This window comes from Anopheles aquasalis, chromosome 2 (assembly GCF_943734665.1).
Source record: "Anopheles aquasalis chromosome 2, idAnoAquaMG_Q_19, whole genome shotgun sequence".
In the NCBI taxonomy this organism is placed as follows: domain Eukaryota; kingdom Metazoa; phylum Arthropoda; class Insecta; order Diptera; family Culicidae; genus Anopheles; species Anopheles aquasalis.
The window spans coordinates 20,315,001-20,337,500 of record NC_064877.1 but is presented as its reverse complement, the minus strand read 5'-3'; the positions used below and the strand labels follow the sequence as shown (position 1 = coordinate 20,337,500).

At 49.5% G+C, this 22,500-nt stretch overlaps 2 protein-coding genes across 5 annotated transcripts in view; both read left to right on the top strand.

The window, feature by feature from the left end:
* Positions 1-2,110: 2,110 nt before the first annotated feature.
* LOC126580832 (probable maltase) lies at positions 2,111-4,073 on the top strand. Its single transcript, XM_050244103.1, has 2 exons — positions 2,111-2,302; positions 2,373-4,073. The coding sequence occupies exons 1-2, from the start codon at positions 2,122-2,124 to the stop codon at positions 3,977-3,979; spliced, it is 1,788 nt and encodes a 595-aa protein (XP_050100060.1). The 5' UTR covers positions 2,111-2,121; the 3' UTR covers positions 3,980-4,073.
* Positions 4,074-4,764: 691 nt separating this feature from the next.
* LOC126570896 (nephrin) overlaps positions 4,765-22,500 on the top strand; it is a 132,266-nt gene continuing 114,530 nt past the window's right edge. For 3 of the 4 annotated variants that reach the window (XM_050228985.1, XM_050228984.1, XM_050228982.1), the window contains exons 1-2: positions 4,765-4,885; positions 6,786-7,530. In XM_050228985.1, coding sequence (XP_050084942.1) covers positions 7,326-7,530 — 205 coding nt within the window. In that variant the 5' untranslated portion in view covers positions 4,765-4,885; positions 6,786-7,325. Of the gene's footprint in view, positions 4,926-6,785; positions 7,531-22,500 lie in introns of all 4 variants that reach the window. The other variant, XM_050228983.1, reaches the window with a different exon arrangement.

Below are 22,500 nucleotides of genomic sequence, written 5' to 3'. Positions count from 1 at the left end.
AACCAATGGTATGTACCATGCAGTATCGGATAGTGCCGGAAATCAATGGGTTATGCGCAGCAAACGGAAATTTCCGTGAAACCACGTTATTAACTACAGCTGCATTCGTGCGAATACTTCAGCTTCAGGAGGCCACCATAAAGTCCCCGCCTTGCCTCACGGACATTCTGCAATCGAGTTGATTACTTCCATTCTCATGCATTCAACGCTAGCGTCATTGGTCTACGCTTGCAAACGGTAGATCAGATTACATGCTCCAGGGCCGGTGTAATATGACAAAATTAATTTCGCGAATAGCATAGCATCGAATGAATTTGTTGGGCACTAGTTTGACCGCATAAAATACTTTTGCCATTTAGCGAGCATTTCACGGAATGTTACCGTAGTTGGGAGAGTCCTTTTCTAGGAATTTAGTATTGTGCACATACTTTTGGGCAATTCTGCGTAGAATTATAGTTTCAATCGCGCTCCCCAGAAATAGGTGATGGACGCATGGACGGTGCTCGCGGTGCGTGCACGATGGTTGGATCGTTTTTTTCTTCATTAGACCATTTCCGCCACGGGAAATGGCGTTACCATTTCATCAGCCGGCAAAAGGAACGTAATGAAGCGAGCAATATAATTTACTAGCTTAATTAATCAACTAGCAGCGGATGGACGAATGGGGTGTTTGGCTCACCATTCGCACCGAGCCGCCTGAGAGGAGACAGCACGCTGCGCTATGAGATGCGCTGCGAAGCTCACATGGTCGTCCAGTCGGTCGGCGGTGGTGGTAGGTGCAGATACAATAAATATGCTCTCCATCGTCACCCATCACTTCCGGTTTTTGGTCGAATGCGTTTGGCCACATGATGGTACGATGGGAGGGAGTGGAGTGGTTACTAGGCTGTGGTTACGGGTCGTTTATGGTTTTGAGTTTCATCTGGTACCGGGGCATTTGGCCTTCTTTCACGTTTCGTGTTTGCCGGAGGACGTGAACGTGTTGGCAATTGTCTGTAACGCGACGTTCGGCGATGGATGGTTCCGGCTTTGCCGCCAGTCAATTGATGAGTGGCCTTGGGTGGGCGGAAGATGGAAGCCAGTTAAAAATTGAGTCAAGTCAAGCTAGCTTAAATTATGCAGCGTGGCCAATGGGATTAAAGTTGCTCTGTTAAAGTTAAAGATAAGAGAATTGTAGGTGTAGATGCACGGCTTGTGGATTGTTTTAACGAGGAAACATTCAGCTAACAGTATCTCTCTGTTTCTCTAATGTTGGAACATTACAAAGACAGGAAATTAATTGTATTTCTCTAGAACGCTTATCTATTGGTTTAATGCAATCCAGGTTCTACGTAATTCCGTTGTTACACAGTGAAACATTGATGCACGAATCGGGTTGTGATCAAACATTGCAAATCCGTTCGGCAGGTGTCGTCACAAATGATAACCCACTATCGCACTCAATGTAGCATCAAACGACCATAAGCTGACCACCACCTCTGTCAACTAAGTGTATCAATTGGATAAACACTCCATTTAGTGCACATCATTGTTATTAGATGCGATGGCGCTGTTGTTTCATCCAAAATGGGCCAAACGCCATCGCTCGGGCCATTGTGGTCTATTATCTGGCCCGGTGCCAGCCTGCTCCCGGAAACCACACAACAAACATTCGATTAATCGGTAAAGTATTTGCACAGATGGGTTGGTTTGGCGGTGGCCAGCATGAGTGACACCGTATCGGACCATCGCAGGCACCTCATCTGTCCATCAGCATCACGCGACCGCGATCACCGTGCCGCGGTTGTTGTTGTGGATCGCGCATGTTGTTCTACCTTCAACGCTACACCGTTCAATCAATTATGAATTTGGTTTTCGAAGTTAATGCAACGTGGTCAGCAGCTCATCCAGGGGGTTTTGATGTGTGTTTGATGGGAATTCTGCTGTTTCGATGATTTATTCATCAGTCAATTAGCTGTGACAAACATTTATACACGTTTTCCATTAACTTCCATCGGTTCGCAAGACAGCTGCATTCAGAAAATGACAATATCACAAGTTTTCGCAAAAGCGCGTGCGGTATAAAATGCGAGAGCACTTGCCCATGCTGCTTAATCACTTTAGTGGAATCAAGAAGCCACGATGGTAAGAGCGCCACTTGTTCTAGTCTTGTGGCTAGCATTAGCAGCTGCGGTCGCCCAGCAGGACGCTGGCGCTGGTTTAAAAGCAAAGAAGTTCGATTGGTGGGAGCGTGGCAACTTTTACCAGATCTATCCTCGCTCATTCAAAGACTCCGATGGTGATGGCATCGGTGATCTGAAGGGTAAGTTTCAGGAGAGTCGACCAAGCAGAAAATCCCGTGTCATCAACATGTCCACCGGGTATTATTACAGGAATAACGGACACAATCGACTACCTCAAGTACATCGGCATTGATGGCGTTTGGCTGTCACCGATCTTCAAGTCACCGATGAATGATTTCGGGTACGACATCTCGGATTTCTACTCGATCCAGGAAGAGTACGGCACGATGGCGGACTTTGAGGAGCTGGCAGCCAAGTGTCGTTCGATTGGATTGAAGTTGATCTTGGATTTCGTGCCGAACCATTCGAGCGATGAGCACGAGTTCTTCCAAAAGTCTGAGGAAGGCGTTGAGCCGTACAAGGACTACTACATCTGGCACTCGGGGGTGCTGGATGCGAATGGTACGCGAGTGCCACCATCGAACTGGATCAGTGTGTTCCGGGGTAGTGCGTGGCAGTGGAGCGAAAAGCGTCAGCAGTACTATCTGCACCAGTTCCAGAAGAAGCAACCGGATCTGAACTACCGCAATCCGGCCGTCGTTGAGGAGATGAAGAATGTGATGCGCTTCTGGTTGAACAAGGGTATCGCTGGGTTCCGTATCGATGCGCTGCCGTATCTGTTCGAAAGTAACGAGATCGATGGTCGGTATCGTGACGAACCGGAGTCAGGCTTGGAGCGGAACGATCCCGACAATCCCGCGTATCTCGAGCATACGGAGACGAAGGATCAACCCGAAACGTACGACATGGTACACCAGTGGCGCCAGGTTGTGGACGAATACACGGCCCTTGATAACTTTACGCGCATCATCCTCACGGAAGCGTACACTAGTCTCGAGAATACGACTCGCTTCTACGGTACACGGGCCGCTCCGGGAGCACAGATTCCGTTCAACTTCCAGCTGATCAGCTACCTGACGAAGCAGAGCACGGGCCAGGATTTTGCCGGGTTGGTGCAAAGCTGGCTGACCGCGATGCCCAATGGGTCAATCGCTAACTGGGTGTTGGGTAATCACGATAACAGTCGTATCGCTAGCCGTCTCGGTGTATCCCGGGCCGATCTGTACAACATTGCACTCCAGACACTGCCGGGAATTGCGGTGACGTACTACGGGGAGGAGATTGCGATGGTGGATCAGTGGATTTCGTGGAATGATACGATCGATCCGGCTGCTTGCAATGCGGACGAGGCCACCTATACGCTGTACTCGCGAGATCCGGTCCGTACTCCGTTCCAGTGGAGTAACGCCACGAACGCTGGCTTCTCGAATGCTACAAAAACCTGGCTTCCGGTGGCCGATGGTTACAAGGAACTGAACGTGAAGAAGCAGTTGGCCGACCCGAGGAGCCATTTGAAAACGTTTATCCAATTGACGCACTACCGGAAGAGGAGCCTCCTGGCGGAAGGAGATTTTGAGTTACACGTCGTTGATCGACAGTTGGTGCTGTACCGGCGTAAAGTGGCCCGAGTGGGTGAGGCCGTGATTGCCCTCAACTTTGGTGATCAACCGGTTCAAGGGTTGCAGTTGGGTAAAGTGTTTTCTGGCATTCGAAAAGGAAGAATGGAGGTGATTGCTAGTTCGCTGCAAGTCCCAGTGGCAGCCGGAGCGAGGGTCGATCCGGAAAAGCTGGTCTTACCAGCCAACTCCGGTATCGTCCTGCAGCGTATCATCGGTCCGAATCCTATCGTCGCTTGATGGAGAGAAGGATAGCGTTTAATATGTAGCTGGTGGTGGGTTATTAAGGTTATTGGTTAGTTGCATTTTAGGGGAATAAACCATTAGCATTCATTTAACCAAGCTCTTCAGACATTAAGGGAATCCAGTTGGCCATAACTGATGAGCTGGTTAAGTATACTATCCCCTAGCATCTATGTTGCGCATCAAAACCAAAGTTACGTGGCATTTTCCAGTCCGATTGACGTCAATACCCAATATTTCCCCTCCGGACACTCGCATTCCAGTGAATCCGCATCTGTGGATGCTGCGTTCAGCGACATTTTCTCACTTCTCACACATTTTTCTCATCAACAACGCTTACTGAGGCTACGGACGAACAAGGACACTAAAGTGAGCCTGAGAGAAGCAGAGAGTCAAGTGCGAGAGCGAAAATGTGGGAAAATCCTCTCGCCCCAGGAGTGGTAGGAAAAGTTTGTTTATTTTCCCAACGCCCTGTGGCCGCTCTCTCTCTCTCTCTCTCTCTGGCTCAGCATGGACTGAGATGCTGCGACTGACATACTGGCGGATGCTGCTACTGCATCTCCTGCCTTCGGAACGTTGGATGACGAAGCGAACCAGCAGCACCAGCAGAGCGTGGTTCTCCGCAAAGGGCTCTCTTCGGCGTTCGGCATTCGTGATATGCCGCGATGCGGTGCGTTTGGGGGATGACATGGGGGACATACCATTAATGCGTGGCTCCGAACCCGAGTCTCGGGATGAGTCCGTCAGTGAGAGTTTGGCCGCAAACCCGAACGGATCGGATGGTGGTACTGCCGCTGCTGCCATTACTGCTAGTGCCGCTATCGCTATCGAGCTCTGGTGTGTGTCAAGTCCAGTCAAGCGACGTGCCGTACCGTGGTGTGCCGTGCCGTGTCGTGTGTGTAGGTGTGTGTATGTAATTACTTCCGGTCTGGCGTCCGGTTCGGTCCGGTGTGCGTACATACTGATTGGGCATTCATCATCCTCACCCCTTCCACCCCATTGTGCTTGTGATTTCATGACCTGCCCTCCTCCTCGTTCATACCCTTCCGTGCGTCATACGCACGTTAATCGAGCGAACAGAAAGCAGAAGACCCACACGTTCGTTCGCAAACAATCAAAGCAGCCCACCGGACCTGCCTACTATACAAACCCCGTCGCTGACCACCCCGGGTTGACAGTTATTTGTTTTCGCGAAGGTTTCTCGAGGTTTGCGATGCGATGGCCAACGGGAGTGCTGGCGTTACGCGAAGTAACTTCGAAGGAAGGCCCCGTCGATCCTCGATTGAATGTGATTGTTTTGTTTGTTTCGTCCTTTTTGCCCTTCTGTGTGCGCGTGTGTTTGTTTGACCAAACCGTGGCCTGCTCTGTTGCTAGCGGATGGATGGAATTACACAGCTGCAGATGGAAGATGGATGCCGAATGCGTGTGCGTATGCGTCCTCTCCTGATAGCAGAACAGAGGCACACGTGACAGCTGAGTTGGATTTATTGATTGCGCGTGAAATTGCTCCAGTCCTCCGTTTGTTGTGTGACCGAATGGCGTGTTTCTCCCGGGGTGGAGGGCGATCGGTTGAGGGAAATTCGGTAGCTATCGGTTAAGTAAAGACTGTGACTGGCACAAGAAGCAGCAGTAGCAAAGGATATACTACAAAGCAGACGTTAGACCAAGGAGCGTTTTTGCACCAATATGTATGTGTGTGCGTGTGTCTGTGTATGTGACAGTACCATTTTAGTAACCACGGCTACCAGTTTATGGATCAGTAAAATCTAGTTAATGCAAGTAGTGGCTGCACGGGACTTCCTTTGATGAGACGGCATTTCCTTGCTGCTCGCCCCAGAATGGCAGCTGCGCTGAATTGAATTAACTAGAAATAAAACCCCCAAATCGATCGGTTTCATGCCCCTATGCTTATGGCTACTGGTCGGTGGCAGCCGTGCTGGCGACCAAACACTACGCAGCCCGGAGAATCCTTACAGCTCGCAGTAATCCGGCCGGGAACTGCGTGCGTGGCCGAAGTGGGTGATAAATTAATTAATTTCCTCCCTCCTTCCAGGCCCCTTTTGCCTGACTCATTCACCCTCCCAACGCCTAGTCTCATTTGGTGTAAGTCCGATTTCTTACACCTCACTGAGGCGCTGCTGCTGCTGCTGCTGTTGTTAGGGGGTGAGAACGAGGGAAACCTTTCTTTGTCCCTCTGGCTGCCACCTGCAAGGCGGTTGCGTACGCGGTGTGTGTGGGCGTTTCGGGACGAGAAATCGAATCGGACATCAAAAAACCGTTCGATAAGAAGGGAGGCGAACACCGCACCACTGTTGGCATGGTAACGTGGTCGGGGATCCGCGCGATCCGCATCGTGTTCACACTGCCTCATTACGAGAGTCCCAGGGAGGAAGGAAACAGGGGGGAGAGAATCACGGTGAACGATGGCGACGGTGGTGGTGTCGGTGGCAGCAGTAAATAACGCCTCCAGCAGCAGCAGCAGCAGCAGCAGGTGGCGTTATTTATCCCTCACGTAGGACGGTGAGGCGCTTTTTTGTTGCGAGGTTAGGGAATGTTTGCATCACGATAGATCCCGCACCGTGGCTGTCGGAGATCACAGCAACCAAGGCCAAGGGGGAGTTCACCTTCGTCGCAGCCTGCTGCCGTTTTGTTTTGGGGAAGGAGAGATTGTGTTTCCGTCACATTTCTGTTTTGTTTATTTGTTAAGGACAACCCCGCGTCCCCTAAGAGCTCCCTTCTCACCCTTTATTTTTCTTTCTCCCGTGTTTCTGCACCACCCCGGGTTACCTCTTAAACCCGTCAGGAGATGCATTCGATGGTGAACAGCAAACGGTGGCGTACAGTGTGAGATGTGTACAGTATCGGTGGCCACCGTTGTTGCAGTGCTCCTTGCAGTCGAACCCAGCTCATCACCCCCGAAAAACCACCCTCGCGGTGGGGGTTCGCGAGTGCGTCGTACGAAAGTGTCACCATCGTCGTCGTTGTCGCCGTCACTAGGCCAACCAATGTGGTGGTGATTGCTCGGTGCTGCGCGTGCTACTTCCATTCCCTAGTTCAGTGCGTTTGGTTGTGTCAGATCGGGAGCTTCCTCGGTTAGCGCAAGATGGAAGCCGTGTGAGCGGAAGGCAAATCATCTTTCGTGGCCACGTAAGGGCCACCAGTGCTGTACCAGTGGCTCTCGGTAGCCATGTGGTAGCGAAGGGGTGAATGTGTTTGTATGTGCAGTGGAGTGAGTGAAACAGTGAAACCGAGGCTAGTAGAGAGAGTGAGATAGAGAGAGCGAGAGAAGCTGGTGGTTGGTTCGAAGAATAGCAGAAGAAAAAGAGGAAGAAGGATAGTAATTATGTGCGTCAAACGATGCGGATGGCAGATGGGAGTCAGGTGGAGACAGCTTGAGCGACGTTGGTCGCTGGCACTGCCACTGCTGGCGATGCTACTCGTCTTGCAAGGATTCAACGCACCGGCAGTCGGTGGAACGAGCGCTGCCGCTGCCGCTGCCACCGCCACCGCCTCCTCCTCCAGCAAAGATGCCAGCGATTACGAAAACAGTAAGCAATCAACTTCTGATGTTAATGCGTTTAGATCACGATCCACCGTCTGGAAGGCTCGACTATAAGGAATGTCCTATTGTTTATGCTGATGATGTATTAGTGGCTCTCACTTAGTCTCCAGTGCTTTTTCGGAGGGAGGGTGCACAACGTTGACCTTTTTTCTGGAATTTAAATTTAACCGAGAGACCTCGAACCCGAACCGGAGTGATTTTTTTTTTGGGGGGCTACCAGAAAGGAATACAAAACTCACCGAAGACGGCGGAGTACGGTGGAGTCCTCCGTGCAAGCAGATTGTTTGCACTAAACTTATAATCCTGTTTTATTCATCGTCCACGCAACTCTTCGGCAACTCTTCCGTAGTCACCGGGAAAAAAGGCCAAACGGAAAGGATTGTAGAGGACGCAGTGGAGGCTCAGAGAGCACTAGGATGATGCTTGGCCTCTGATGCTGCTACTGCTGCGGAGCGGCTCGTTTGCGTACGTAATGTAATAATGCAAAGTGCCCAAGCAGCAACAGCAGCAGCAGCACCAACAACCACCAAACATGATAGCACCCTTGACTACATAGAACTCTCTTGGTCATGGTGGTTCCTCTCCACCCCCCCCCCCCCCCCCCCCCCCTTACTCCGCATATAACATGCCATACATGTTGGTAGTATGTTGGAGAGAGAAAAAAAGGGGGTTTGTTCGCTTTTAGCGCATCCTCATCGGAGGTTGTGTTCACGTACGCAAAAATTCATAGAACATGATGCCGGTGCCTTGGCCAGTACAATGTTCGGACAGTTGGTATTCAGCTAGCTTGTTGGCTCGGGCACATACATGCGCGCGCGCGCGTTTGTGCGTGCCTGTACTCTGGAGTTATTTCAATTTTCGGTGAACGTTGTACGCACACGTACGCCGTGGCGAGGGGACAGGTCAACTGATTTTATGGCCTCACACATGCACACAGACGCACCAGCTTCCTATCTATTTGTGTGCGACCAACGACACTGAATACTAGGAAGTGGGAAGAGCAGAGCAGGAGGAGGCGCCGTTTGGTATGCAAATTTTGGGACCCCCGGAATGCCTCATGCACCATTGACTTTCTGGCCTTTTCTGTGGCTGGTGCGGCACCCGGGACTATGATCATGCAACAGCCAACAGCACAACAAGGCCAAACGGGAGGAGCAGCACTCCCTCCGCGATAGGACGGGAACGCAATACGAAACCATAAAATGGTTATTTCACTCCGGATGCTCTGCAATTGAAATGAATCCCTCTCTGTTTCTCGTATGTGTTTGTGAGTGAGCGTGATTTTCGATGTCCCGGTAGCACGTAAAGTGTGTAGCTGGCGGTGCAGACTCCCTGGCAGTCCACCTAATCCGCTACTGGCCAACCAAGTACTGCTAGTGGCACGATACTGGGGAACGAGTAGCATGCCCTCGCAAATGTCGACGTAAAAACGCAAAATGAAATGGAATCTGGTCACGGTAAAAGGTAGGCCTAGTGGTTGAGCCCACGAGGTAGCAGCACCAAGGCTCTGGAGACTGTAGGCTGAAGGATTAAAAGGAGTTTTTGCCTCGAACTCGGTACTCACTAGTAGTCGCTCGCAAACTTTGGCGAATCGTTACAAGCGGCATTACCGTACAGAACACTTTATCGGTAGCTCGGCATCCTCGGCCCATGTCCTTATTTAGGGTGTCCTCACCGAACCGAAGCGAAGGCGAACGAACGAACAATAAACGGGATGCTACCGGAAGTTTGGCCACAACACAATAGAATGGCGCTGCCGTGCGCGCCGCCGTTCCCGCTGATTGTAGGCTGCTGATTAAAACAATTGGATTTGTGTTGGGGGCTTAGGCGGTGAAGGAAGTGAGCTGGCTGGTATCCGGCCTGCATGTGTTACACAGCGCACAGAGCACAGGGTGCAGCACTTGCCAATTTATCTAGGAACTTCTCTCCACTGCCCAGACCCACAGATATCCACGGTACGCCGAGATTGGAGCAGGAGCAGTAGCAGCAGCCGCCGGCCAGAAGTTTAGTAGTGGTAGTAGTACACCGGTTCGCTACACGGATGGCCGGAGGGACAAACTAGTGGCAGCAACTATCACTTCTCGGGAAGCCGGGCAAGTGTACGGTACCCGGCTCTAGGCCAGGATCCTCACGAGGATACAGTTTAATGCGGCATGAAAAGTGCTCTATAGTTACTGAAGGGCGAGACGGGGAACGAAACCATGGGAAAGCCACCCCTCGCACAGTTCCATGTGAGTCCGAAAGCCCGTCGCCGTCGTCGAGGGGAATTGGAGAAATTGGTCTGGGATTCTTGTTTTATCCATCGCAATAATTCGCTTCCCGTTCCCGTTTCTCCTAGTCCCGGTTTTTGACTTCGGAATCTGGCACTAGTTTTTGTGGGGATGGCAAGGGCAACCGACCGTAATGAGTTGTAATAATGTGATGGTAACGAGGAATACGGTCCAGGAGACGATAAGGATCGAGGGCGCTCGCTCTCTCTCGCTAGCCAGATTCTGGAATTCTTGTCCAAAACATCCCATCGCAAGGCCTACTCGAGCTCGGCGCATTAGGCTTTTGGGCACAGTAGGCACTGTTGGTGGCCATCATTATGAGGCATGCTTTTCATGTAGAAAGAGACTTTCATTGCTTCGTTATGAGAACATTCCGTGCGCTGGATGCACTGGAAATGGTAACGAGTGGTGCTAGTTGTGCTCAGTAGTTGTCGATGGTCTGGAAGTGATTTGAATGAATTGGCGAAACGCTATCGTATCCACCATTCAGAGACGTTAAGTGCCATAATTTGGTTGTTGTTCCTGATAGAGATCTGATAGCTTATTCACGTTTCTGCTGACGCACGCGAATCCCACGTGGCACCTTACTCAATTAGCGACAAATGATTGATCCTCCAGCTTGGCCCGATTTCTAGGTCGCTTCCTGCGCGCATCAGCTAACGAGTCTACATTAGATTTGTGCTCGTCGGTGTCTGTCAGCACCTGCCCCGAAAACCCCAGCGAATCCACCCGAATGAATAATTCCTGGGGCTTTCAACGACGGAATCTTAAAGAAGGCATCGTCCCAGATAAACTAGGCCACCGAGAAGGAAGGAGCAGAATGTTTTCTTCTATCATTCAGAGGGAATAGAGACGTAGAAAGCGTGCGAGTGGAGGTTGTGGTCGATAAATACACCTTTAAAAATTCATAATACTTTGCGTACCGGAGCGTGTTGATTGATGGATTTTGCGAAAAGCTTCTTCCCCTACCCGGCTTTTCAAGCCAAGCCAAGGGACGGAAGATGGAATGCCAGGCTTGCGAAGGATCACGATTCCGAAGGCCTTTCGCCCCGTGTTGTGTAAGGTTGGCTACCGCCACCGACTCAGGACTCAGGGCTCAGGAGCTTCTCTTGTGATACCTCCGGTGAGGTTGTGCAACGGCACTCGGGTCCTTTTGCCCCCTTCTCACTTCACCACCACCCTTCGGGCATCGTGTCTGGCATCAATCAAACCGTAAATTTTCTTTTCATGCCATCATCAGCCCCACTCCCCTCCTTCACCGGTGGCGGCGCCCGGTTCTCTTCGCTTAGTTGAAAAATGTAAAAATGAGTAGCTTATCCGTCCGGTGTTCCGGCTTCCGAGCGGTGTCGCAGCGCAGACGACGTTCCCGAGACCTGGTGAAGGGGTCCATGTTGCCAGACCCGGCCCCGTCTTGTCTTAATTGGAAGGATGCCTCGGCAGTAGCTTGTGCTGCAAGAAGTGCACTGGGAAGTGGTCCGCCGCTGGTTCCGCGGGCGGGGTGAGAATGTTAAACGAGAAAAGTTTAACATCGCCCATGGTACAGCCCTTCAACACTGTAGCTGTGTTAGTATGCGTGTGTTTTTTGTGTGGCAGCGCACGCTTCTGAACCACTTGGTGAGCACAGACGGAAGGCTTTTCGATCGGAGGCACCATGAAGCATTGCAAAAACACCGGAATTTGGGATGAAATAATAATGATTACTGATTCTTCGTTCCTAGGCCTACGCTGGTGTGATGGTGTTTGTGTGCTTTCAACCGGTTCGCCTGCTATGGTGCCTTCTCTTTTAGTCTCTCTGTGTTGATCGAAGCACCCTCTGACCGACATCGTTGCTAGTTGAGGGACCGAAGAGGGTCCTTGCCTGCCATCACTAGGCCTGGTTTGCTAGTGCTGAGTGCCGGTGCTGGCCATTGGATTGTTCTACTTTTTGATGAAAAGTTTTCACTTCTCTCGTCCTCATCAGCCCCCTTTTGGCCTGAATGTTTCGTCTGCACCGACTAGCGTGCTAACGAACGCGAACGCGGCGCACGGTCTTCTCCAAATAAATGGTGGTGGAATGGAACAAATTTGAATATTTTCACAAACTCTCACCCCCGGAGCCGCGCGCTGGTGCTCTGAGCACGTGTTGGTGTTCCTTAAGTTTCGGCATTCGGGGTACCGGTTGAACCATTCCACTTTTTACCCGAAAAGAGGCGCCGTCCTATTTTATATCTTTTTTTTCTTCATTTTTCCCTCCTTTCAAAAAAAGGTTAAGGTCAAACAGGAGCAACGGCAACGGCATGTTGCTTGCTTTTGCATTTTTGCACAGACAAGTCTGCGGTGTAGAGACTGCGATTTGTTTTCTTTTGTTTCCGGCCAGGCCTGGTCTGTCCGGTATTTAATGTGCCGCTAGATTGAGGAAAAAGGATCCGGTTCGTGATGATCGGACACCCAACCCAGGATGTTCAACGAATCGCATCCGCATTCCAACACCCCACGAGGCTTCCAAGCGATAAATCATGCGCGATGAGTTGTAATCCTTCGACACGCGCGTGCTGTGTGTTTTGTTATTTTTAGAACAGCCAATGAATGACGGGGATCGCGAATAATTTATTATCCGTGCCTAGAGAATCCTAAAAATAGCCGGAAAAAGGAACAGCACCTTCTACGAAGGTTCGGGAAGGTCTGCAGGACCATAAACACCGTCACTGGAATGGTGAATGGTAGTTAAATGTACCAACCGATGGTAGAATGCGGATGTTCCGATATGCTGCTGTCATCGTTTTAACTCCAAGTGAGGAAATTGTGATGTTTGCGATAGGTGAAAAAAAACCGATGATGGAGGCGCCAGGTAATCGGTAAAATTGTAAACTTTCCGGGGTTTGTACAGCCGTTTAGTTCGCTAAATAACCCAAGGATCGCAAACTCCATCCAACAAAAGAATTTCGAGTGCCGCGTTTTTAAGGCCCGTGCATTAAAAAGAGTTAAGCTTGGGAATGGAACAGTATTGCTCCAAATGATACTCCATGCTGGAACGCTGCTCATTAGTGTTCTGTTTGGACCTAATTCTCTTTCAATCTATCTTTGTTGTATGATTCAAAAAGTTTCTCCCAGTATTGTGCAGCGGGAATGCCATATAAATGAAGGATAATCAACAGTATTTATGATTGTATATCGCACCAATGGACAATCGTCCGTGGAATGTGGTGTGCCCGTGAAAATATCGACTAATTCGCGTTCCGTTAAAAGCGATCAAACCGACGTCCTGGTACAGTGCGCGATGTGTTTAATGAAAGCAAGCCAATTTCGAATGATTATGCGCTTCATCAGCCTCATTCATCAAGCACAGCACGTGGACCTCGCGGAACACACCCAGAAAATGAGGGAAAAATTCCGAACAAATGCGCCATAAGCTTTTCCCGGCGACCTCATGCTCTTCTGTGCCTTATCTGTGTGATATGATAGGGTTTCCCGGTAACGCATAATTGTAACACACCCCCCTCACTTCCTCTCTCTCCCTACTGTATCATCATTTAAAGCTAATTAATCACTCAACGTGCTCTGAATTAGCTCCAATGCATCTGATGGCATAGATTTGCATGTCACATCAATCTACCTGCTATGAAAGCAGCGCTAAAAAAAGGCTTTGGCTTCACTAAGCGATTAATATCAATCATTTTGTTGTGCTATTGATCGTTCAATTACTTATCCCGATATGAGCACCCGAGTATCTGTTATCAATTTAATAAATACGATTTTTTTCTATTTTTCTGAACATACTTTCTATATTATATTTTCTGACTTTTCCCACGACGGCAACCTACTGTCAGTGCATGACACGGATACGGGAACCCCTTTTTTATGTGATGTAATTATTCTTTTCACATTCACCGAAGCATAAAACCGGAGGGTCACCGGTAAAGCACGGAAGCTGCTGACTGGCTGGCCGGCTGGCTTGCTAGTCAGCTGGCGCTTAATGATGTTGCATGGTTTTTGCGTTCCGTGTGCTTGCTCAAACACTACTCTGTCCTTTCACCGTATTTTTAAAGGTTATTCCCTCACATCGATCCCTCCCAGTTGGGTTTTTTTGCCGTTGCGTTAAACATTACCCACATTACCTTTATTTTCCGGTTTCTTGGGTTCGCACCGGCCGGCTGACCTCGATGTAGGCGCCACAGGACATTCCCTTCGTTTGCGGTTCCTCCCCTGTTTTGCGTAATCCGCTTTGCACGAGACACAGAGAGACAGAGAGAGAGAGAGAGACCGGGAGCACGAGTGCCATGTGTTCACGTGGCTGGACCACCGGCCATCCGATGGAATCGCTTGGATCTACAGCATGATGATGAGTTTTGAGGGGCGTCTGAGCCCTTAAAGGGATAGCCAGCATGTAGCTCATTTGCTTCGCTTAACGGTGAGTGAACGAATGCTCGAAGGATGCTGGTCGAAGCGAAGCAGAACGAGGACAAGAAACAAGCGCTAAGCGTTCTGTGAAGGACATTTATGTTGAGTTTTAAAGCCGGCATCCGTGCCGGGGGGTCCGTTCCGGTTCGTCATTTCGCTTTAATTCGCTCACTTTCTCATCATCTTCATCTCCGTCTCTGCATCTCATCAGCAACGGGCCCAGTGAGCGAGAGCCTAGAGCTGCTAATCCGTGAATGATATGATTAAACCTTGGAACCATTAGCTGAGGAACGGATCCTTCGCTTCGGTTCGTTCTCTCGATGGCCTGGTGTGGCCGTGTGAACATCCCGACCACGATTCGCTTGGTTACTGATGTGTGGCGAGCGCTCGATTAGCCTCGTTCTACCTGGAAGCTACCTGCCAGGTTGTCGTGTTCCGGTCGTGCACAAAGACTTCGCCTTCGCGAGGAAGCGAAAAAACACAAAACAAACCCAGGGACCGTTCTGGGATTGTTTGCCTCTCATCAACGATTGTAGAAATTTGTTCTCGCGCACCGCATCAGCAACAATCAGCATCAGCACCAGCACCAGGAGCACCATCATCATCATCATCATGATCGCGCACCGAAACCATTTGGGTTAATCTGTAAACTCGCTCGTCCTGTCCCGTGTGCTGTAATGAACTTGGTTCTCGTGCTCACTCCCTCCATCCCCTTCTTTTCCCCTCTCTCAACCCCCGGACCCCTCACACAAAAAAACCACAGACCGTAGAAAGTAAAAACAAACATAAACCCTCGGAACAACCCGGCGACCACCGGGACACACCGGGATTATGTTACCCCTCGGACTCGGTCCCGGGGCTTTCCTGGCCCGGCCGTGCCGGAGGGGGGTCGAAAGGTCGTGTCGGAAATGCTGGCTTATGGTTTGTGGCCCACTCGTAGACCCACGAGGGCAACCGGGCCACGGAGGGATTGGAGATGTCTGATGCCATTGTCGAGCAAAAGTCGTCGTTTTTGTTGAGGTCGCCCGACGTCTCGTCCACGACCGTTCTCATGTCCTCGGGTTTTTATCGCTCCGGATCATGCCAAGGGGTGACCGAGTGGGTGCTTGAGGGTTGATAAGGAAGGGGGGGGGGGGGGTTCATTACATTTTCATCGACTCGGCATCGGTGACCGAGAGAATGGAGAACGCTAGGAACGGCGTCTGCCGGCTTAACTAACCTTTACACTTTTTACGTTGATATGTTTATGCTAAGCATGGCCCCACCATATGGTTATGCTAGATGCGTTCGTCCTTTCGTCCGTGATTTGACACAAGGGTTGGCAATTGAGAACTTTCTGGTGATCGTGTTGCGTGTTGCGAAAGTGATTCCGTTCCCTGTTCCGTTCAGGATGAAATGAAATTTATAAAACTAACGAACGAACTTTGGTTTCGGATGGACAGCTTCATTTACAGCCTGTGTATGTGTATCGTTCACTAACAAACGCTTCTGCTTGAATGCGATAATACGATCGTGGCGTACCGGAGGCCTCACAAAGCCTCCAAATCCGCGTCGATTGTTTAACCTTTAACCGTTGCTCAACCACCATTCTAATCCGTCCGTCGGTTCTGTTCCGGATCCGCGTGATGTTCGCGCGCGCTTGGTCACCCGAAAGTTTGCGAAGCCATCGCCGAGTTAATAGAGAGCCGTCATGATTATGACGATTGTAAAACTTTTCATCCGCAGCATCGTTCGCTCCCTTTGCGCATTGTCGAACCGACCGAATGTCAGCAGCGGTGCCAATGGAGCCACACCGGCACTGACAGTTGCACGGTTGGTTTGCACCCCCAAAAGGTGTCCGTGGTATTGGTAAAGCGGATTGTGGTGTGGCGCGGTAACTGGAGCGAAGCTGAAGCTAGGCCGCTTACTGCCGGCGCCCGTTTGCCCTTTTCGGTGGGCTTATGTAACGAGAGAGATTTCCAGATGCCTGATGCCTGTTCGGGCGTTGATTGTTAATCCGATGGATTTGTAGCGAACGTCAGGCCAGGCGTTGGTGGTGGATGGAGGTCTGCGTTTGACTTTGTGGTGTCAGCGGTCAGAGTAGTAAGGGTGAGTGAAAGGTGAAGCTAACAGCTGCTACTAGGAACTGTCTGTGGAAGTCTCCATCAAAATTGATTTAGTGTTTTGGCTTACAAAGACACGGATCGATATGCTGGGTTATCGTTTTATGTTTGTTGTTATGTTGTTGGCACTCGAGTGCGTGAAATACTTGATCTTCGTTTTGTGAAGCGTCTCTAAATGTTCCAAATACACCAAAAGGACTATATTAAACGTTCAAAAAGCGACTTTTTCACGAGAATGAGGACCAAGTAAAGAAGTGCTTTAGTGAAAAGTATTTTCCTTCTGCCTACTGCACCCTAAATCATTGGAAAACTTTTTTTTATCACATTAAAAACCTCGTGGTCCCTTACTGCCACTGTATTTTGGTTAAGGACAAAGGCACTCACCGCACCGGCGTATCGTATCGTCGCCGCGTCGTTCGCAGTGTCAGCGCCAGCATTTATGCTAATGTCGTATCTGCATTGGCACACTTTTCATCAGTTGCTCCACCGTAAGATTGGCGTATTATTGAGATTCGCACACGCGAGTACCGCGTACCAGCGCGCATACTCACTCACACCAGTCAGCCAGCTGTCCACCGGAGCCGTGGGGATTTTTGAAATGAAATCCATGCGTCCGACGATCGGTTTGGGCCGGGCCCGAGAGTAGGGGCGTAAAAACAAAGTTTTACCGGAACGGGTTTTTGGTTAGGTTTTTATCTCCATTTTTCACCGCGTAACAGGACACGGAGATGAGATGAGAACGTGGTGCAGTGTGTTTGCTTCGTGTCCCTTTTTATCGCACGTCCGGGCCACCGAGGTACGTGAGAATGATGATACTCGGAATGCTTCAGAGTAGCGCAATGCTGCGTATATAACGTTTTTGGGGTTTTGTCTTTTTGGTTCTAGAATTGAATTTCAATTTTGACGTAAATGTATCTCCGGAAGAGGAAGGTTTATCGTTTTTTTACGAAAACGTTTTTAAATCTTTTTTTTGGCTGAAACCCGATGATGGAGGCGCCAGGTAGCCGGTACTTTCAGGGGTTTTTAATAGCAATTTAAATCTGATCAATTTAAGAGATCTCAAATTCCATTATGACATTAAAATGTTAAAAAAGTGTTTCACAATTTAATTCAGCATATGCCTAGAAAAAAATTACAAAGAACATACATACAATTAATGACCAAATTGATCATACATATGCATCGTTGTTTGAGTTTGAGACCCCTGCTCTAAAGTATGCCTCCCCTGATAATGAATTTCGAAACGGATTTACTTACATGATTGGTTTCAGCTTCACTGGCTGGCTGGGTGTGAAGCACGAAAGTCAAACAACACACAATCAAATAAGCGAACATGCTACGAACTCAGCTCAGCAAAACAATGTTGAACCCGAATTGCCGGAAGCAACATCTTCATCCGCGACTTTTGTTTTTCAATCACGAGGAACTCACGGGAAATCCGAGCTCTGGAGCACTGGAGCGAATGTTGTTTTCACTCAAAAATCCCCGATGAAGCAGAGTTGGCACGTGCGGGAGCGAGATGATCCTCTGATTGTTGAATTCTAAGAAATGTAAATTAAAACCCTTTTCTCGTGTTCTCTCTCTCGCTCTCTCTCTCTCTCTCTCTCTTTCTCTCTCTCTCTTCCTTTCGGTTGGATGACTTTCGCTGGAAGCAATATTGGGTTTTAGCAAAGGCAACAGGAACATTCACAGTAGATGTGTTTGTTTTGTTAGAAAATTATGCCAACATTTATGCCCTTTCCGTGGGGAGTGGGCGGGCTGGAGCGCGAAGCGGAAAACCATCCAACCATTAGCGTGGAATTTGTTTTGAAATAAAAAGCGTGCGTTTTTCTGTCGTGCTTGATATGCTTCGGTGGATGTGAAAAAGGGATCACGTTTTCCTAGAACAAGCTCAGCATTTAATTACTTTCTAGTTAGATTTGCAGCGCTAACTGAGTTGCTAGCAGAGTTGTAGCAGGCGTTACTATTGGTTTCCAACCAGTGTTGCGGCCACCAAGGGTTGTGTTTTCAATCATTTTATGCATTTACCTCAATTATCGAGTCGCGTTGTTGTGAGTGTTAGCATTAACTGGGTCTGCAGGCCCCAGGGGCTTTCGAGAGTGCAAACCAAACTCCGCTTTATGAGGACATGTTTTGCTCGCCCGCCAGATACGCCGGATACTGGCTCACTACTGGTGTCCTCGGTGTCCTGTTCCGTTCTGTTCTGTGACCGCAGCCAGTCCGATGAACCACTGACAAGCTGCGTGATTGCATCTCGCTTGTTGTTGTTGGTTTTTCCCTGCCCAGGTGGTCAGCTTCCGTTCAGAGATGCTGCGCGATGCCATTGCGCTAACGGTAAAAGTCCTCCCATGAGGGCTCTACCGGGCGCTCAGCGAGTTGGCCACTGTGTCTGTCAATATCGTGTCGACACGTCGACACCGTCCGTGGACGGGTGGACTAGTGGCCAGTGGCGACTGACAGCTGGGTCGGTGGAGGAACGGCAACACGGGCAAAACCATAATTAAGTTCGTTTGCTTTCGGTCGCAGCTGGCGGCGGTGCGCACTGTTTCTGTTCCTGTAGAATCACTTGCATCGCAACGGTTACCTGGCTCGACTCTCACCGTACTCTGCTGTGCTGACTTCATTCAGCTAATAGAGCGACGTCGCTACTGGTTGCTAGATGGAAGGTGGTTTCTAGGTGTAGCATGACGTCAGCGTGGGATGCTATAGGGGCGATCGCTTGCTCCAACAGATTCTGGTTCCATTTAAGGTGTCACAGGGGTTAAATTTACTTTCAAATTTACCATTTTTGATCTTCTACCATGAACAGCCTAATGACGGCCGGCAGTTTTTTGTTGGTGTCAATTGGAAAACACTTCCATCATGTAATGAAAAGCGGTGCTGGGCAGTTCCTGGAACATCCTTAATTAGAAGCACCCCTTTTTGATGGGCCGTTTGGTTTCCTTTTCCTAGAAAACTTCGCAGGTCCAGTTGGTGGGGCGGTGGTTAAGAGGAGATGAACAGGAATTTGCATTAATTATGGAATTAAATTATCTAACCTCAAAAACATGCCAACGCTTGAACCCTCGTCTCCGGAATGGTACGCGCAAGCGGTCACAAAGTTTACATCCCTTGATCAACACGTACCGCACCATGCCTCCGTGTGTATGCGTGTGGTCCGGTGGTTTTTTGATGTTCGGAGGCGCATTTTTGGTGGCAGCACATGTGCCGAACATGCGGCATACCTAACGTTGAGGCGCTGTAGCGATTGATAGTGGTCGATGGCCGCCGTGGTTAGGTTTTGGGGATTTAGTTTTAACCACAAATTGACTGAATGGCCTTTTTGGGATGTGCGGTGGGGTTGATTTGTTTGGAGCTGTTGGTTTCGTTTTTGGTTTCCTTGTGGAATGTTTGCTCACTAATTTACTCCCCTAATTGAGTTGAAATCACCCCTTCCTGTTTAAATGTGCTGGGGTTGAACTAAAGGCAAGTTTGAAATACATTTTAAAAATGACTTTGAGAGACTTTCACGATAAAAAAACCGATTTTTTATGGAACTGGAAGAAAAAAAATGAAGTGAAATTTCAATGAAAAAATGAAGTGAAATTTCGTCTAGCTGCAGCATCCCTATCGTCATCGAGAGAGGTCAAAGTCGAAAGAATGAAGTCGGAACACATCTCGAGGACAGCAACAATGTTAACAACATTATCAATGAAACGATGTTGACATCGGTGCCATCCAGGCTTTCCGTTTATCGTTCAATTTCTCCTCCTACCAGCCCCCACCCCCTGCCTTTTCCGGGCAGGCCAACAGGCTCGAGTGCTGGGATGGAGAAGTTTCCTCGTGTTCCGTTTTTGCTGGCCTCAGCCAGGCATTTCCGTTCGTTTTTTTTTCACCGCTCCTGAAAACGAAGTTCCTCTTCTTTAAAAAGTTGCCATCCAACGTCCAACTTCCATGGACAGTGCGCTCAGTGGATTCAGTTCAGGGATTTGTTCGAGGTGGATCAGTCGTCGGGACGTCGTTGACAAAAACTGTACGATGCAATGGGTCCCGATGGTTGGTTGGACAAGGTCGACGAGAAATGGTTTCAAAAGTTCAGCTCGCAGAATGGCTGAATGAGATGGGAGGCTGACCAAAAAAAAAAAACCGTGAGCACTGATCGTGCGATAGCGACTGGAGCGGCCCGTGGTCGTGGTCGTGGTCACCGTAAACAAACTTCTGAGGAGGATTTTTCCTCCTGCCCCGGGGTTCTTTTGTGGGGTTGGAGTATATTGGCTTCTGCACCGGCCAGCCTGGAGAGTATCGTTAGTAAGTTAGTTGAATTCTTATGGACAGCCGTGGACCGAAGGAATACCAAGACATACATGCTGAGCAAAGGAGACGGACGGACTCTTGGGCGAGGTTTCATTTCTTTTTTTTCTTTCCTCCGGTTCAGATACAGGGTGTTTCGATCGGGGATGATGTCCTTGGACTCCAGCACGAGCAAGCGAGCGAGCGAACGAACGAGGCAGGAAAAAAACTCGGGGCAACCATTCCTTCCAGCTTTCTTGTATCCGATTGAGAGCTAGGCCAGAGTGGCCAGAAAATCGCCTAGGCGGTACCGCACTTCTAAGTGGCTCTCGTGTCGGCAGTAGTTGAGTTAGCATCTTTTCCGTGTCTTTTGCTATTTTTTCTTTCGCCTTCTCGAACGAAACGAAGCGACCATTAGTGACGCACCGCCTTCCGAGTAGCCACTGGCAAGGAGGCAAACAGGATGCTTGCCGCTTTAAACGATGGCTACCGTGGCCCGTTGGCCAATTAGAGGCCATCGGGACAGTCAGCGGCGGCTAAACTTCCGGCATTATTCGGTCTTGACACGCGCCATCGGTTTCCGCACTTCGGTGAGCAAGGTAGAGCAAGTTTGTCCGTTGGTGAAGTTGGTCCAATTGTAGCACCATCTGCAACGTGGCATTCGCTCAAGTGGAAGCAACCTGCAGCCACGTTGATTGCAACACTGGAGCTCCTTCGTTTTCCTTTTTGAAAAGCACTTCCTTGTCTTTCAGGCTCCTGGAGAATCCTTTTAATGGATTGATACTGAACTGGAGCGATTGAGAAACAAAAACTAAGACCGGCCAACGGTGAAGCAAGAGTGAAAATAATGAGCAAGTTGTATCGCTGGCGTGAAAATGGACCAAAAACTGGCCAAGATGAAGCCGAGGTCTTCAATCGCGGAAGATCCCTTTTCTGTGGAGAAACACTCAGCTTCAAGATTTTGCCTCCCCTAAAGGTTTCCTCTGGAGACACGAAGCACGAAAAAACGAGAGCAAACGACGCAGTGCGGTAGAAAGGTGGTTTTCCTTTATCTCGTATCCTCATGATCGACATGAGTACCTGGAACGGCTACATTCTCTTATCTTTCGCTGATGCTTGGCCAAAGTGCCGAAGGATCCCGAAGCTTTCGCCCAAGTTGCCGCTGCTGGCTGCCCGTGCCCGTTCTTTCCTTCAGATGTATATCCCCGGGAAGGGTTGTCTTATGTCCTTTCCTTTTCCTTCCGGACCCATCAACCCGCTACAGCTTTCGCAAAGGGTATAAAGCGTTACAGCGTTCTTGACGGTATTAAAGGTAAGACGAGCTTGACGGAACAGCCTCGGAGTCTGTCGCTGTCATGCCAAGGAACGTCTCACGGCGAAGAAAAGAACTCAAGTTGAAGCCATCCTACCGCATGGCTTGGCATAAAAGTTTCGTGGGTTAAGCTACCCGGTCCCCGGCCTGCCTCAAATACTTTTTCCTTTCCCCCGCTTCCACGGGCAGGACAGAGTGAGTGAGTAAACAGAAAGGAGACATTTTTACGATGCGGTTCGATGTTATTGTTTTCTTCGTTTATCGTCTTCTTGTGTCGCGCGCCGGTGTCGATGTAAATCTATAAATAAACGTGTCAATTTGCAAAACCGATCGTCCCCCGCACACAAAAATGGGGAAAGTTTCGTCCGTCTTCGCGCTGGATGGCTTACATCCGTGGCCGTGATTGATGGGCTTTGTTTTCCGTGAGTCTGCGAAGGCGTCCTTCATATGTTATAGGGGTCGCTTTTTTTCCGGCACTCGGTGTCGGATTTTATGAAGGTCACCAGCAATGTGTCAGCTTGCTGCTGTTCTGGGTGGAGAGCGATTTTCTCCGTTATTGCTCTGAGCCGTTGAGTTATGCGTTGGAGTTATGAAGGAGTGAAGGGAACTCGATTTGGATTAGCGTA

Coding starts and splice junctions, on each gene's coding strand:
- LOC126580832 (XM_050244103.1), top strand. CDS start 2,122: ATGGTAAGAGCGCCACTTGTTCTAGTCTTGTGGCTAGCATTAGCAGCT. Junction 2,303..2,372: donor TGGCATCGGTGATCTGAAGG/GTAAGTTTCAGG, acceptor GTATTATTACAG/GAATAACGGACACAATCGAC.